General features: G+C 36.5%; 2 protein-coding genes across 6 annotated transcripts; one reads left to right on the top strand and one right to left on the bottom strand.

Moving 5' to 3' along the window:
• Positions 1–221: 221 nt before the first annotated feature.
• LOC111412206 (phytochrome E) lies at positions 222–6,388 on the top strand. Of its 3 annotated transcripts, none has more exons than XM_023043025.1 (4): positions 222–2,591; positions 3,323–4,124; positions 5,258–5,548; positions 5,843–6,388. In XM_023043025.1, the coding sequence occupies exons 1-4, from the start codon at positions 533–535 to the stop codon at positions 6,048–6,050; spliced, it is 3,360 nt and encodes a 1,119-aa protein (XP_022898793.1). In that variant the 5' UTR covers positions 222–532; the 3' UTR covers positions 6,051–6,388. The 3 variants fall into 3 exon arrangements, with proteins under 3 accessions (XP_022898793.1, XP_022898791.1, XP_022898792.1); XM_023043023.1 differs by having other exon boundaries at positions 5,252–5,548; XM_023043024.1 differs by having other exon boundaries at positions 223–2,591; positions 5,255–5,548.
• A 994-nt stretch (positions 6,389–7,382) lies between these two features.
• Positions 7,383–14,684, bottom strand: LOC111412204 (protein MEI2-like 2). Of its 3 annotated transcripts, XM_023043021.1 has the most exons (13): positions 14,513–14,683; positions 14,341–14,400; positions 13,248–13,391; positions 12,687–13,153; positions 12,165–12,323; positions 11,970–12,086; positions 11,709–11,860; positions 9,735–9,826; positions 8,760–9,651; positions 8,565–8,649; positions 8,409–8,477; positions 8,140–8,319; positions 7,383–7,947 (listed from the first exon to the last, which is right to left on the bottom strand). In XM_023043021.1, exons 3-13 carry the CDS (start codon positions 13,351–13,353, stop codon positions 7,810–7,812), a joined length of 2,457 nt encoding a protein of 818 aa, XP_022898789.1. In that variant the 5' UTR covers positions 13,354–13,391; positions 14,341–14,400; positions 14,513–14,683; the 3' UTR covers positions 7,383–7,809. The 3 variants fall into 3 exon arrangements, with proteins under 3 accessions (XP_022898789.1, XP_022898790.1, XP_022898788.1); XM_023043022.1 differs by having other exon boundaries at positions 7,383–7,944; positions 14,341–14,684; XM_023043020.1 differs by having other exon boundaries at positions 14,341–14,683.
• Positions 14,685–15,300: the final 616 nt, after the last annotated feature.

Genomic DNA, 15,300 nt, shown 5'->3' with positions numbered 1-15,300 from the left:
TGTTGTGTTGATATTAGTGTACAACTAGAATATAATTAAAAGCATATTTTCATAACTTTTTGTTTTAAAACTTATCTAAGGAAGTTGCTTTATTTTACTATTACATTTATTTAAAAATTAATATTGATTTTATTATCAAAATAAATCACTTTTAATTCCTAGCAAACACGCTGGCAGTGCTGGTAATGATTTTGGACATGCAATACAAAGGTAAAATCGAATAAGGGGGCGAATATGCTCTATATGTAGGAAAATCGCTCTGGCATTATCACCAAAAATGTTCTGCGTGGGGAATAGCAAAATCTTGTCTTGTAAGAATTTTCCCAGTAATTGGGTAATTAAGATGATGATTAGAACCATAAACTAGAATCCAGCAGACGAAAGAGATGTGTATAATCCCCAAGCAGTCTCCTCTTGCTGAAGAAGCGAGTACAGTCATGATAAAGATCCACCTATTATCACTATTATTACTACTGAAACTGAATTCACTTGAATTTCTTCGGAAACTCCATTTTCAAGAAACACCCATAAAATGGAGAGGGAGGAACAGAGTAAAGAAAATAAATATCCCACTTCTTCGAATATCAACTTCTGGAAAAACGAGAATAACGCTAATACCGCCTTTTCTTCTTCTGCTGCAAGCAATATGAACACCAACAAATCCATCGCTCAGTACAGTGCTGATGCGAGTCTGATGGCTGCGTTTGAGCAATCTGCGGAGTCGAGTAAGTCGTCTAACGATGCTTTTCATGCGCCACAGATTTTGAGTACCGAGGAACAGGTGTCTGTTTATTTATCAAGAATCCAGAGGGGTGGTCTTGTGCAACCCTTTGGTTGTATGCTTGCTATCGAGGAATCCACTTTTAAAATCATAGCTTATAGTGAGAATTGTTTTGATATGTTGGGTTTGAAGAAATTTGCTGAGTCGGAAGAGTTTACGAATCTCTTTGGACTTGATGCAAGAACCCTTTTTACCCCTTCGTCAAGTGCTTCATTGGCAAAGGCCGTGGGGTCTAAGGAAATTTCTTTTTTGAACCCAATTTGGGTTCATTCTGCGACTACCCACAAGCCTTTTTATGCAATTCTACATAGAATTGATGTGGGAATTGTTATTGATTTGGAGCCTGCTTATTCTGGTGATCCTTCATTGCTGCATGCTGGTGCAGTGCAGTCTCAGAAACTAGCTGTTCGGGCGATTACGAGGCTCCAGTCTCTTCCCGGGGGAGATATAGGGGTTTTGTGTGATACCGTAGTTGAAGATGTTCAGAAGCTTACTGGGTATGATAGAGTAATGGTTTATAAGTTTCATGATGATGATCATGGTGAGGTTGTGTCTGAAATTAGAAGGTCCGACTTGGAGCCCTACTTGGGATTGCACTATCCTGCAACAGATATCCCCCAAGCGGCACGATTTTTGTTTAAGCAGAATCGTGTCAGGATGATTTGTGATTGCAACGCTCAGCCAGTTAAGATAGTCCAAATTGAAGAACTTAAGCGGCCTCTTTGCTTGGTTAATTCAACACTTCGAGCACCCCATGGCTGTCATTCTCAGTACATGGCCAACATGGGGTCGATTTCATCTTTGGCAATGGCGGTTGTTGTTAATGGCACCGACTCAATGAAGCTGTGGGGATTGGTGGTGTGCCACCACTCTTCACCACGCTATGTCCCTTTTCCCCTTCGCTATGCATGTGAATTCCTGATGCAGGCATTTAGCCTGCAGCTTTATCTGGAGCTGCAATTGACATCACAGTTAGCAGAGAAGAAAATTCTCCGAATGCAAACGTTATTGTGTGACATGTTTCTCCGTGATGCTCCATTCGGCATTGTCACTCAGTCTCCTAGCATCATGGATCTTGTAAAGTGTGATGGGAGTGCATTATATTATGGTGGGAAATGTTGGTTGCTTGGTGTTACCCCCACTGAGGCACAAATTAAAGATATTGCAGAATGGCTACTTACTAGCCATGGGGACTCAACAGGGCTAAGTACAGATAGTCTTGCAGATGCTGGCTATCCAGGTGCAGCTCTACTCGGCGTTGCAGTTTGTGGAATGGCTACAGCAAGAATTACTTCCACAGATTTTCTATTTTGGTTTAGGTCCCACACAGCAAAAGAAATCAAATGGGGAGGGGCTAAGCATCATCCCGAGGACAAAGATGATGGTGGAAAATTGCATCCTAGATTTTCATTCAAAACCTTTCTCGAAGTAGTTAAAGGCCGTAGTTTGCCGTGGGAGGTTTCAGAGATTAATGCTATTCACTCTTTACAGCTTATAATGAGAGATTCATTTCAAGATGTTGAAGACAGTGGCTCTAAACCCATGATAAATTCTCAACGGAATAATTTGGACGGGCCAGAGGTGGATGAACTTACTTCTATGGCAGTTGAAATGGTCAAATTGATAGAGACAGCCATTACTCCAATTTTTGGGGTTGATTCATGTGGTTTGATTAATGGATGGAATGCAAAAATGAGTGAATTGACAGGATTACAAGCTTCTCAAGCTATGGGGAAATCCCTAGTTAATGACATTGTTCATGAAGACTCACGCGTTGTTGTTGAAGTTCTTATGCACAGAGCTCTAAAAGGTAATTATTTTCTGCCATCAATTGCTAAAAGCTGTCTGAAAGATGTCAAAGACGCTCATTTTTTTATGAGTACTTCATACGTTTATTCATAAACCATCTTGGAAAATTGGAAGTCTTATCCTTTTTTCTATTTTTTATATAAGTGAAGAAGGAAAGACGGTAGCATTTGTGCGTCACTGATTTGTTTCTCTCTGTGTTCTGTTTAAAGTTAGAGTAGCTGTATCTGTGGAATAGTAGACTTTGTTGTGACCACTGCAGAGCTGGTCACGTGATATAGAAACCAACTTCCTTATCAATGCATATGGTATTAAGGACCTGATCAAATAGAATAATACGAAAAATTGAGCAGTTTTTCATCCCTGACATGTGCTAAAAGATAAATCTGAATTGAAGCTAACTATACGCAATGTATTTAGGGCATGTTTGATCCCCATTTTTTTGAAATAATAGGTTTTATAATAGTTATTTTTTGGAAAGTATGTGGTTAAATAGTAGATAAAAGTTTTGGGTTTACATGAAAAATTATTATTTTGGAAGAATTTGTAGTTAAAAATGAGTTTTTATAGAATGGAGCTCAAATAGGGGCTTATATTCAAGTATTTCAGGTTTCTTGACTTAGGCCCTTCCATCTTTAATTGTTTCAAAACCGTCGAATTGAGTCACTCAACCCCCACGCACCCCTTCACTCTACCTCTCTCTTTCTCACTCAACTTGATGTACTTTAAATTTAGGTGAGGAGGACAAAAATGTTGAGGTGAAACTGCTGAGGTTTGGGATACAAACCCCAAATTCGGACATTTACCTTCTGGCCAATGCATGCACAAGTAGAGACTATAAAAATGATATTGTAGGCGTTTGCTTCACGGCTCAGGATATCACATCTGAAAAAATTGTGATGGACAAATTCATCCGTCTGCAAGGGGATTATAAGGCTATTTTACAAAGTGTAAATCCACTTATTCCACCCATATTTGCTACCGATGAGAATGCCTGTTGTTCAGAATGGAATGCAGCCATGGAAAAACTAACAGGTTGGACGAGACATGAAATTGTTGGTAAAATGTTGGCAGGGGAAGTTTTTGGAAGTTTTTGTCAGCTCAAAGGTCAAGACACGCTCACTGAACTTATGATTTTACTGTACAGAGCAATTAGTGGCCATGACACCGAAAAGCTTCTTTTTGGATTTTTCAATAGAAAAGGAGAGTTTGTAGAGGTGTTCTTGATGGCCAATAAGAGAACGGATGAGGTGGGAAATGCTGTTGGGTGTTTCTGCTTCTTGCAGATTATGGAGATTAAACAGCGGCGGTCCATAGAAGACGAACAGGAGGAGGGGCATCTTTCAAAACTCAAAGAGTTGACTTATATTAAGCAAGAGATGAAAAATCCTTTGAATGGAATCCGTTTCACCCACCAGCTTCTGGAAGGTTCTGATATTTCAGAGAATCAGAAGCAGTTTCTTCAGACTAGTGATGCTTGTGAAAGACAGATATTATCCGTTATAGAGGATATGCATTTTCAATGTTTAGAAGACGGGTAAGTCTTTTTTCATGGTATATCTTCTATGAGCTGGAGATGTAACTTTTTCAAGCTATATTTCTGAACTATTTTATGCATTCTTTCAAAAATAGAGAATGGAATACGTCCCCATATTTTTTCCTCCTGCTGCTAGAACTAAATCACCTATTTCATAGAGATTACCTCATGTCGTGCACTATATATAATCTTTGATGGATTCTTATATCTGACATTAATATGTTTTGAATTCTGAGGTGTGTGCAATTAGGCATCAATGCGTGATGTTTGTATATAAATAAGATTTTTTTACTTTTAGAGAATTGAGCATGACCTTAAAATCTTCTCACTTGTATTGAACATTTGTATTTAATAATGTAGTGTATGTCTTTAAGAAGTAGGTTGCATAGTTTCAATGATTTCGATAGAAAAGGCAGTATTTAGTTAGAACATTTCGCAATATCTCTCTCGCTATCTGATAGCCATATTTGTAACGTCAGGATGTGATTAAGATGATTAAGTTTAAAAAGATAGTCTACTTCATTTTTAACCACACATTTCATTTAAAAAGATAGTCTACTTCATTTTTAACCACACATTTCATTAAACCCACAACTTTCATTTACTTTTTCCCCGCACATTTCATGGGACCAACTAACTTTTATCAACATCATGGAGCCCCTAATTCAAAGAGTCTCAGTTTTTTCTGTGATAACGCCATGAGCTTGTTTGGTTAAGCCAACAAAAAATTAAGCTTACTTTTCTTAAAAGTAAGGACTCACTTTAATATAAGCAAGTTTTCTAAAAAAGAAAAGTAACTTATAAATAGTTGAAACTTATTTGTCAAAAATGGTGACTTTTAAGCTTGGATATATTTTGGCCATGCTTAAGACTTGAAAGTTACTTTTTATCTAACTTCAGTTTTTTAGGCTTAGTGAAACATGCTGTATATTTTTGAGGGTCTCTTTTATTTCATCTAGGCCAATATTTTGGGTCTTGATAATTCACTGTTATTCTGTCATACTCTCCTGTTTCTCCACCTTGCCTTTACATTGTTGCAAGGTACCATAGATTCATGCTTTGAGCTCTGTCTTGGTAAATTATCTAAACAAAAGGCTTTCTAGTGTATAATGTTCTCCCATTTCCAGCAGCAGGGTTGAGCTCAAGATGGAAGAATTTTTTTTGGGAAATATTATCGATGCTATCGCTAGTCAAGTAATGATTTTGTTAGAGGAAAAGAATTTACAACTTCTCCATGATATCCCTGATCAAATCAAAACTCTCTGTTTACATGGGGATCGAATTAAGCTGCAGTTGGCATTGTCAGATTTCTTGCTCAGCATAGTGCATTATGCGCCTTCTCCAAATGGTTGGGTTGAAATTAAGGTCTCTCCTGGATTAGAGATGATACAAGACGGGAATGAGTTTGTTCATATACAATTTAGGTACTGTTAACCTGAATATTTTTGCTTATTAGGTGTTTTCTTTCTTCTTGCTTAAGGCTCTATATTGCCCGGAATTTCCTTTTACTATAAATGCATGTATATCATAATGGTTAAGTAGTATCAATATTGTGTGAATAAATCCAGGTCCTAATATCTTAATTGGCAAAATAAACATCATAATTTTGTGAAAGATTTTGCTGTACTTACTACTGTGTAAATTCACCATCTGAAAATATTTCTTATCACTTTTTTTTTACTGCATTTAATACTATATTCTCTTTTCCATTTCTGTAGAATGGCTCACCCAGGAAATGGCATCCCTCATACTCTTATTGAAGACATGAACGGAGCAAAAAGTCAATGGACAACACAAGAAGGGATTGCTTTAAACCTTTCTCGGACACTTCTCAATATAATGAATGGTAATGTTCATTATATCAGAGATCAGAATAAATGCTACTTCCTCATTGATCTTGAATTCAAGTCACAGAAATCACGATAAAGGGGTTCGACCATGAATTCAAGCAGCTGATGCAGTTTTATCTCATAGTTCTGAGTATTGTTTGATGAAGCTCTTCTGTAGTTATTCCTGGTCACTTCTGAAGCCAATCCTGCTAATCTTTACTTTCTCCTTGCCAATAAATTAGTATTGCTGGTGTGATGCAGTACATATTCTAATTGTCAAAAGTTGCAAGTGATTATGTATATTTTGTTGTTTATTTGCAAGTATATATATGATGAAGAAAAAGGTTACTATTATTTCATTGGTTAGTAAACTGAATCGAGCAAGACCATACCTGCTTTTGATGGCCTATCATGGAAAATGTTGCCCATTTGATTCTTATGTTCTAAAACAGGTATGTTAAACTTGTTATGGATGTTGTGTATGCACGGCCACATACCTTACCTTACTCCCGCTACACTCTCACTCCAAGCTACGCCTACTGCGCTAATTGCGAGATTTCTACATCTATGATCCCCTGTTTTGGTTTCATTAAAATGTGTTTTTGAGGAAAAATATATTTTGGAATAGTGAATTTTTGAACAATGTGTAGTTTAAAAAAAATGAATTTGGATTAGTGTAAAACATTATTTTACTGGAGAATGTGGTTAAAGAGAAAATGTATTAAAAATTAATGGAGCCCAAATAGGGGTATTTTTCAAATTTTTGAAATCTTAGTTAATAGTGTGGAATAGATAAAATTCTTACGAAAACTTGAAAGTTAAACAAGGAATAACCCTTTGAATTATATTCTTCTTCCTAAACAAATTCTGAAAGTGCGCTATCAGTTAAAGAGATATTTCCAGCAGTTTAAACATTGGGTACAAGTTGCATCCACTTCAAAATTAGCTATTTTACATTAATGTAATGATAATAATTATATCAAATTCTCCAACATCAAAGTTCTATAATGTCACTAATGTTCATAACATAGAATGATATGTTTCAAAGTTGAATTCTCCCTCATAACCCCCCCGCCCCCCACGCACCCACCCACACAAAACAAAACAAAAAGGGTTCAACTAAAAAGACGATTTAACATTATTTTTATGCTATAACAGGACCAGTTTCCCATTTTCCCAGACAAAATGACCGGATTGGGTCAATTTTCAATACACTAAATAGGAAATGAATTTATCTAGTAGTACATAATGGGGTATACCGAATAATGTACACTCCACTCACATGGGTGTGGACCCCATGTGAAAGAAATGATATTTTAATTGAGTGGGTCCCTTCTCCATGTGAGTAGGGTGTACACCATCAGGTACCCTCCGATGTACCATTAGCAAAACCGATAGGAAATTACCTTTATATTTGGAATCCTGGATCTTACACTGAAAACAAACCATTTCCATTCCTTTGACATGCCATTGATGCAAAAGCAGAATCCCAACTTACATATATTTTTTTCCATTTATGTTGAGAATTCTGTCTATACAAATGTAAACAGTCGCTAACACAGAAAGATTCAAACTTCAAAACTAATTTAACGAGTTCCTCTTACCAACTGAATTCAAGATTAAAATTTCCAGTCTGAAAAAATATCAGAAATCTACAAAATGCATTGCACCTTGTAGATAGCTAGCCTGCATGCTTCCCATCCAAACTGATAACAAAAGTACATCCTTTTAGGTGACCTTTTTCTGCCTTCAAATCAAAATGCCATGCCATGGTGCAAAAATCTGTTCTGCTATCTAAGGGTCTCGGCCTATACTGTATACACATTCTTTTTCCTATTCTGCTTCTGACTCCTTTGCTATTGCTTCTCCACCTCAGCACCCAAGAAACCCTTGCTTGAGCTTCCAGGTGAATTTGTGGGGTCCATTTCCTTCGATTGACAGGCTTGCACGTTCAAATTACGGGAAAAAAAATGTCCCTGGATCATCTGCTGCTGCTGCAGCAATGCCAACACTTATGTTACAATGTGCTACTTTAGCTAATTGTCATGAAAAAAGGAAAATCAAATCCAATTACATAAACCTATTCCATTAAAAGGAAGAGAAATCACAACAAAACAAATTTTTTAGAATAAGAATATGTGAAATATAGCATAAATTTGTCATCTTCACGTTTATGTTAAAGTCACCTGATTGCCAGATTCTGAGCTCTCCGGATGAAAGAGAATGGGCCTGCAACGCTTGTCTTCATTCATCAAACTAGAATTTTGGAAGTGAGCGACCAGGGCTGCTGTTCCCTGGATCCGAGCATAAGCTAAACAAGCAACTTTCTCGCTGTTGAACTTCTCCCATTTCTTCCCGTTAAATGCCTGCAATTGTAGCAAAAATATATAAGGATGACCGGTAATTTAATGACATACCATACTACCAAAAAAAAAAAAAAAAAAAAAAGGCAAACCTCATAAAATGAGATAATGTGTGATGGAGACAACATGTTGATGAATGCATAGCCGACATTGCATTTGTTCTACATCCGCATTAAGGTAAATGTCAGATTCAGCAAGCTCAGCAAATCACAAGAATTGTATGATTTTTAGTACAACAATAAGTTTACCTTAAAATCAATGGGCAAATAGAGAAAATCATAAGTACTCTTATGATGCTCATCGATAGTAGCTAGCAACATCTTGGCAGTATATCTACAGAAAGATGAAGAGCAAAAGTAGTACTTAACATTCTTTTTGGAAAAAAAAAAGAAGAAGAAGAAGAAGTTGATATTCATAGTTAACCAGTATTTGAATGTTCTTACTTGTTCGGGATATTTTTTATCATCAGAGTTGTTCGAGTATCTTCACCTTTTCTAATCTTATCCAAATCAAGCTGAAATTGTTCCCTGTTATCCATCTGGTTCCCATTGTTCACGACAAGGCGGGACCTCCCACGTTCAGCTGGACCCTCCAAGTCCATGGCTGTCAATCCTGGAAAATGACCGTTATCCAAGAACATGGGACTAAGTCTAGGAGAAGACATCATGCCAAAACTAGAAGAACCAGTATCCAATCTGTTCCCGTAAACAGAACCAGCATTCATAGCACCGTGAGCATCCATATTTACCATGAAATTCCAATCTTTACGAGACAAAAATGATGCCTCTGGTGACTCCTGGTAAAACCCAGACTGTTGTTCAAAGGGAATGCCAGATGGAGCAGATCCAATATTATGATGGTTATGGTGGTGGTTGCTTTGAGATGAATAGTTTAAAAATTTATGCTCATCAGTGTATGAAAGGCGTTGGTGGCCATTGAGCGTAAAAGGATGTCTAACTGGTTGCGCTTTCCAGGAAGACGAGTTAGACTGGTCGGGGAATAGCTTAGGACTTCCCCAGAGAAATTGTGGCCCAGACAATGTCTCAACATGTGGTCTATTTGAACTGGAAGAGACAAAAGAGGGCATGTTTCCAGAATAAAGACCTGATTTTTGCTCAGGAAATGAATGGGACTGTTCAAATACTCCTCTTTGGCTTGAATATCTATTTTTCAATAAATGTTCCAAATGACTACCCCTCGAATAGTCATTGCCAATGGATGCCAACTTAACAGAATTCGACAGTTGTGAAATTGCAGCCAATCCAGGAAAACTCTTTCCTACTGGTGGACTCATTGAGCTATGCTCCATTGGGCTGCCAAACGGTGGCCAATCACCTGCCAAAATGTAAGAAAACTAATTGAAAAATGAAAATCTCCAGCATTAAGCTACTAATAATGAAAACCTTTATAAGACATACCAGGGGGAGAATTCCTAATTGGTGAACCCAATTGGTGGCGTAAACTTCGAGACTCGTCTTGTTCGAGATCTTGATTTGGCTGTAACATCAGACTAAGGTACAAGACACTTGCAACATTAGATTAAAAGTACAAGGCATAGATCATTAACATCTCTATTAAGTGAAAAGTAGGCATACAAGTTCTAAGAGGTTACATCTCGAAGACCATAAATCTAATTACTATGCCCAGCGAAGGGGACGGTAGTGAAAATATTATAATTTACATACGACAATTTGAATGTTTCCATTTGCAATAAAGTAGAAGAAAAAGAGAAGAAACAAATACTTTCAAGCTGATCTGATAATTGAAAAAGATATTTAGCTAGCCCCTGTTTGTCTATCATTATTCAATGAAAATGAGTTTTGAAATATTGAGTTTTCGAATAATGTGGTTAAAAAGTAGTAAAAAATTTGGGTTTATGTACAAAATATTTTATTGTGATAATATATGATTGAAAATGTGTGTGAGAAAAAAAGAGTTTTAAAATAATGGTAAACACACAGGGCTTAAGCATCTAAATGTTGCCTATTTGCATCATCAAGTTAAAGTAACATCATCAACTAACATGGAATTCGATTAAGATAAATTCATCTAAGCATCTAAACATCGCCGATTTGCATTGTAAAGTTAAAGCAACATCATCACCTAACATGGAATTCAATTAAGATAAATTATTTACATAGTAATGCTTATAATAGAGTTTGTTTCAGTTTCTTAACACTTTTAATAATGGTCTATCCACCGATATTATCAATGTTTTTTTCCCTTCATAGCCCTTCAACTTTCTTGATTTCAGTCTTTGAATATGGTATTTCAAACAGCAAGTGCATGGCATGTACACCTTGATTTTAATTCTAGAAAATAGTGAACAATCGAAGCAAATCAGTAAATGCATCAGCAGGTGAACCTTCTTCGTGCACCCCCAGGGCGGCTAGGCTCTAGCTTTATTCGTTTCCCAGCTATTTCACTTCTATTTAAGGATCTAAGTGCAACTTCTGCACATCTGACGTCATAAAACTCAATAAATTTATGATGCCTCTTGTGCGGTGTTTCCCTTATCTGCTTTAAGACAATTGATACCATATACAACAGGATGTCAACCAATCATCAGATGAATGTTTGGAAAATAAAAATGGGAAAAAATGGTAAAGAAAATAAAATTAATTACCTCTTTGACCTCACCATAAGCACCAAAAATTTGGCGGAGGTCTTCAATAGAAACTGATGGATCCAAATTAAACACTACAAGGGTTCCTTGATTAATATCCTTGTCTGATGGGTTTTCCTAAAAGAAGATGGAAAGGGGCTCAGCAAATGACAATTATAACAACAGTAAAAAACTTCGAAGAGGATAATTCAGAACCTTAGGAATTGAGAAGTGAATGTCCAGTTTTCTCCTTCTGAGTGGCTTATTTTGCAACGCTCGCATGGCAGTTTGAGCAGCACGAATATCGTAATAAGATATCATCACAAACCCCCTATGTTTACATGCTGTGTACAAAGTTCTGATATCACCATGTTGCTGACAAGAACGAAAACAGAAATTTGCACAATGAGTATGTTAGTAACTCTCATCAAATTTAAGGAGAAAACAGGAAGAATATTCCTAAAACTGATTGACGGTTGGAAGAATAAATTTACACTCTTCCTTTACAACACAAGGAACAGCTTGTTTCTTTATGTAAAATTCCTATCGTCCCAGGTTACGTCTGTTTTGAACCAATGCTCACTAAGAACGATGCTATCCTTANTAATAATGGTCTATCCACCGATATTATCAATGTTTTTTTCCCTTCATAGCCCTTCAACTTTCTTGATTTCAGTCTTTGAATTTGGTATTTCAAACAGCAAGTGCATGGCATGTACACCTTGATTTTAATTCTAGAAAATAGCGAACAATCGAAGCAAATCAGTAAATGCATCAGCAGGTGAACCTTCTTCGTGCACCCCCGGGGCGGCTAGGCTCTAGCTTTATTCGTTTCCCAGCTATTTCACTTCTATTTAAGGATCTAAGTGCAACTTCTGCACATCTGACGTCATAAAACTCAATAAATTTATGATGCCTCTTGTGCGGTGTTTCCCTTATCTGCTTTAAGACAATTGATACCATATACAACAGGATGTCAACCAATCATCAGATGAATGTTTGGAAAATAAAAATGGGAAAAAATGGTAAAGAAAATAAAATTAATTACCTCTTTGACCTCACCATAAGCACCAAAAATTTGGCGGAGGTCTTCAATAGAAACTGATGGATCCAAATTAAACACTACAAGGGTTCCTTGATTAATATCCTTGTCTGATGGGTTTTCCTAAAAGAAGATGGAAAGGGGCTCAGCAAATGACAATTATAACAACAGTAAAAAACTTCGAAGAGGATAATTCAGAACCTTAGGAATTGAGAAGTGAATGTCCAGTTTTCTCCTTCTGAGTGGCTTATTTTGCAACGCTCGCATGGCAGTTTGAGCAGCACGAATATCGTAATAAGATATCATCACAAACCCCCTATGTTTACATGCTGTGTACAAAGTTCTGATATCACCATGTTGCTGACAAGAACGAAAACAGAAATTTGCACAATGAGTATGTTAGTAACTCTCATCAAATTTAAGGAGAAAACAGGAAAAATATTCCTAAAACTGATTGACGGTTGGAAGAATAAATTTACACTCTTCCTTTACAACACAAGGAACTGCTTGTTTCTTTATGTAAAATTCCTATCGTCCCAGGTTACGTCTGTTTTGAACCAATGCTCACTAAGAACGATGCTATCCTTAAAACAAATTTTTTAACTACTTAACTCATGAAACTTTGCTGAATTCTCGATGAGAGTTCAAATACAGCACACTCTAGACCAAAGATACTAGGGAAACCAACAGGAAGTATAACGACGGCTGACTAGTTCGAATTACCTCAAAGAGAGATCTAAGCTCTGAATCCTCAACATTACTGTTGATGTTACGGACAAATAATGTTCGGGAGGGATGTTCACCAAGAGGATGTTCTCCAGCAACAGTTCCCATGCCGTTTAGAAGACCATAATGAACCACTCCATTGCCAACAACACCATCAGATGGACTCGCTTTTGAGAAACCCGCATCCAAGTTTTCCTGTGGATCGGATTCCAATTCCAAACCTCCTCCACTGCCAAAAAGATCATATTCATCAGAGTTGTCCATGTGATTAGGCAATCCACCAAGGTCAAAAGTGCCCATTATCCCAGCTAGGAGTTCATCCTCATCGTCAGGGAGCGAGCTTCCAATTGCAGAATTGTCAATGTCTTTAAGCAAGTCATTGTACTCAACTTCAGCATGAAGTTTGTTCAAGCCGGACGAGGCGCCCTCAATCGGACGAACATGTTCTGGTTCACGTAGGTTCACTGTATGCAACCCAATTCAATAAAGAAAAACAAAATAAGTATTTCCTGCTAAGCAAATCAGATGCATTAAATTTGAATTATACATAGTGCATACACATCTCATGGGGAAGCACAGGCAATGAGCTTGAGAAAAGGGAAGCGTCATTGGTGGTACGATAAGTGCCAAATCTGGGAAAGATATCCCGTATCCTAGTTTCCATTTCTTCAGATGGTTTTGTTGACGAAATCCTCAGAAGACCTATCAGACGAAATTGGGTTTGTCAATCAATATTGACGATCTAACTTTTCTTCGGCAATTGCAATCTTCTATTGCATGGCACGACCTTTTTTGCAAAACAAGAGAACTAAAAAGCATGAAAGTTATTCTTATAGTATTAAATAAACAAAAAATCACCTACCACATGGCTAAAAGCATAAAACTAAATTTAAACTCGAGATTAGGTCAAAGAATTTTAGCAAAAATGAACTCATTAATGCTTCAGGGGACATAAAACGACAAATAACCACAGGAGTACTTGGCAAAATCCAACATCACACAGTTACAACTGTAGATTCTCAAAACCAGTGATCCCAACGACAAATGTTCTATAGATAACCGACAAGAAGCACGTGAAAACTAAAGGTCAACGAGACACAGGTTATCAAGCACGTAACATGTTCGATACCACTTGAAATTTGATCAAGCCATTTGATCAGTTATCTCAAATGTAAGTTATTGCTCTTTAAAAAGCAACTTGAGAATACCCTAATAAATCTTGATCTATTCAATGTCCATTATTACAGTTTCTCATGATCCAGCAGACAAACGGGATTCAATAAACACAAACATGAAATACCACATGATCATCACTCCATCACCATCAGAATAAAATTCAAAAAATTCAGCATAAAAAATCAGCATAGGATAAAAATTAGGGCATATCAAGAGCAAAATCTCGTACACACAACCACCATCCCAGGCTCATTGAAAACAAAAGTCACGAGTTTGACGTCAATTAATCAAAAATATATCTCACAAACAAAACTTCAACAACAAAAGTCAACAACATTTGTTAGAAAAACCAAAATTAATCGTTCTTATAACCTATTTGCCATGAATTCTGACAACCCACTATAATCAAGCAGAAAAAAAAACATAAATTTCTACAATCCAAAACATATATAAAAGAAAAATGGAGAGAAAGTACCTCAACAATAACAAAATTCATTAAAAACCCACAAGAGTTGCCTCAAGAACACCAAAATCGCTGTAATTTTTCAAGAAACCACAGAAAGCCTGAATCTTTGATTAAGAAAAACAATATAGACAGAAAGCCCATAAACAAAAGGAAAAAAGCAATAGAGAGAACTATCTCTTACTCTTTCGTTTACCCTTTCCTTCACTAACTCGATTACTACAGAAATGCATATAAAGTATAAACTGTGACAGATACAGAGGGAGTGTGCAAAAAATGTGACTCGAGAAAATGCCAAAAGGGGTAGGAAAGGAGACGACAAAAATGATTATGAAGGGAGAAATGGAGTTAATGAGAGGGTGGGACTTTTAATTCAAGCGAATTTAACTGGATTTAATTGAGAGTTGGTGTCCGTACGAATTCACACACAAAAATTTTACGTTTCCCCTTAACTTTGAAGACCTTATGAGGACAAAAAATAAATGTTTTAAATTAAGAATAGAATAAGAACGTTTTGTGGATGATAGGATAAGGTTTAATTCTTTAAGTTTTCACTATGCAAATCTGACCTGTTATTTAGTGTTTGATTATTCTAATATTATATTTTTATTTCATTCTAAAGAAAAATACTTGTAACTTAGTTACCAAGAAAACGTGGTTGACGACGGGTAGCAGGTTAAAAACTTGAAAGTAGCTACACACTTTGAATATTAATGTCCATTAACTATTTACTTAGCTGGATTCAACGACGAGGTGAAATTGCATCGAACATCATGTGTTGTATGGTTGGTGACTGAGTCATACATAGATTGATTGATTCTATACTCGACTATAAAAATTTACTTCGTGCGAATGAATAAATGTGAATTCATATTATAAATCATAAAAATAAACTTGAACAAAATCAATTATAAAAGCTTGTACCCAAATTCCACAATAGGAATTAAAGTTTATATGCTTGCTTTCAAGTTT

The sequence above is a fragment of the Olea europaea genome, chromosome 16 (genome assembly GCF_002742605.1).
Source record: "Olea europaea var. sylvestris chromosome 16, O_europaea_v1, whole genome shotgun sequence".
Taxonomy (NCBI): Eukaryota; Viridiplantae; Streptophyta; class Magnoliopsida; order Lamiales; family Oleaceae; genus Olea; species Olea europaea.
Note: the sequence above shows the minus strand (reverse complement) of the source record. Positions and strands in the feature narration are given on the sequence as shown.

Bases quoted from the DNA above. Each gene is read 5' to 3' on its own strand.
- LOC111412206 (XM_023043023.1), top strand. From the start codon at position 533: ATGGAGAGGGAGGAACAGAGTAAAGAAAATAAATATCCCACTTCTTCG. The intron at 4,125-5,251 runs GTAAGTCTTTTT...TCCCATTTCCAG, and splicing joins TTTCAATGTTTAGAAGACGG to CAGCAGGGTTGAGCTCAAGA. The intron at 5,549-5,842 runs GTACTGTTAACC...CCATTTCTGTAG, and splicing joins TTTGTTCATATACAATTTAG to AATGGCTCACCCAGGAAATG.
- LOC111412204 (XM_023043020.1), bottom strand. From the start codon at position 13,353: ATGGAAACTAGGATACGGGATATCTTTCCCAGATTTGGCACTTATCGT. The intron at 11,861-11,969 runs GTAATTAATTTT...GTCTTAAAGCAG, and splicing joins CTTATGGTGAGGTCAAAGAG to ATAAGGGAAACACCGCACAA. The intron at 7,948-8,139 runs GTGACTTTAACA...GCATTGCTGCAG, and splicing joins GCTCAGAATCTGGCAATCAG to CAGCAGCAGATGATCCAGGG.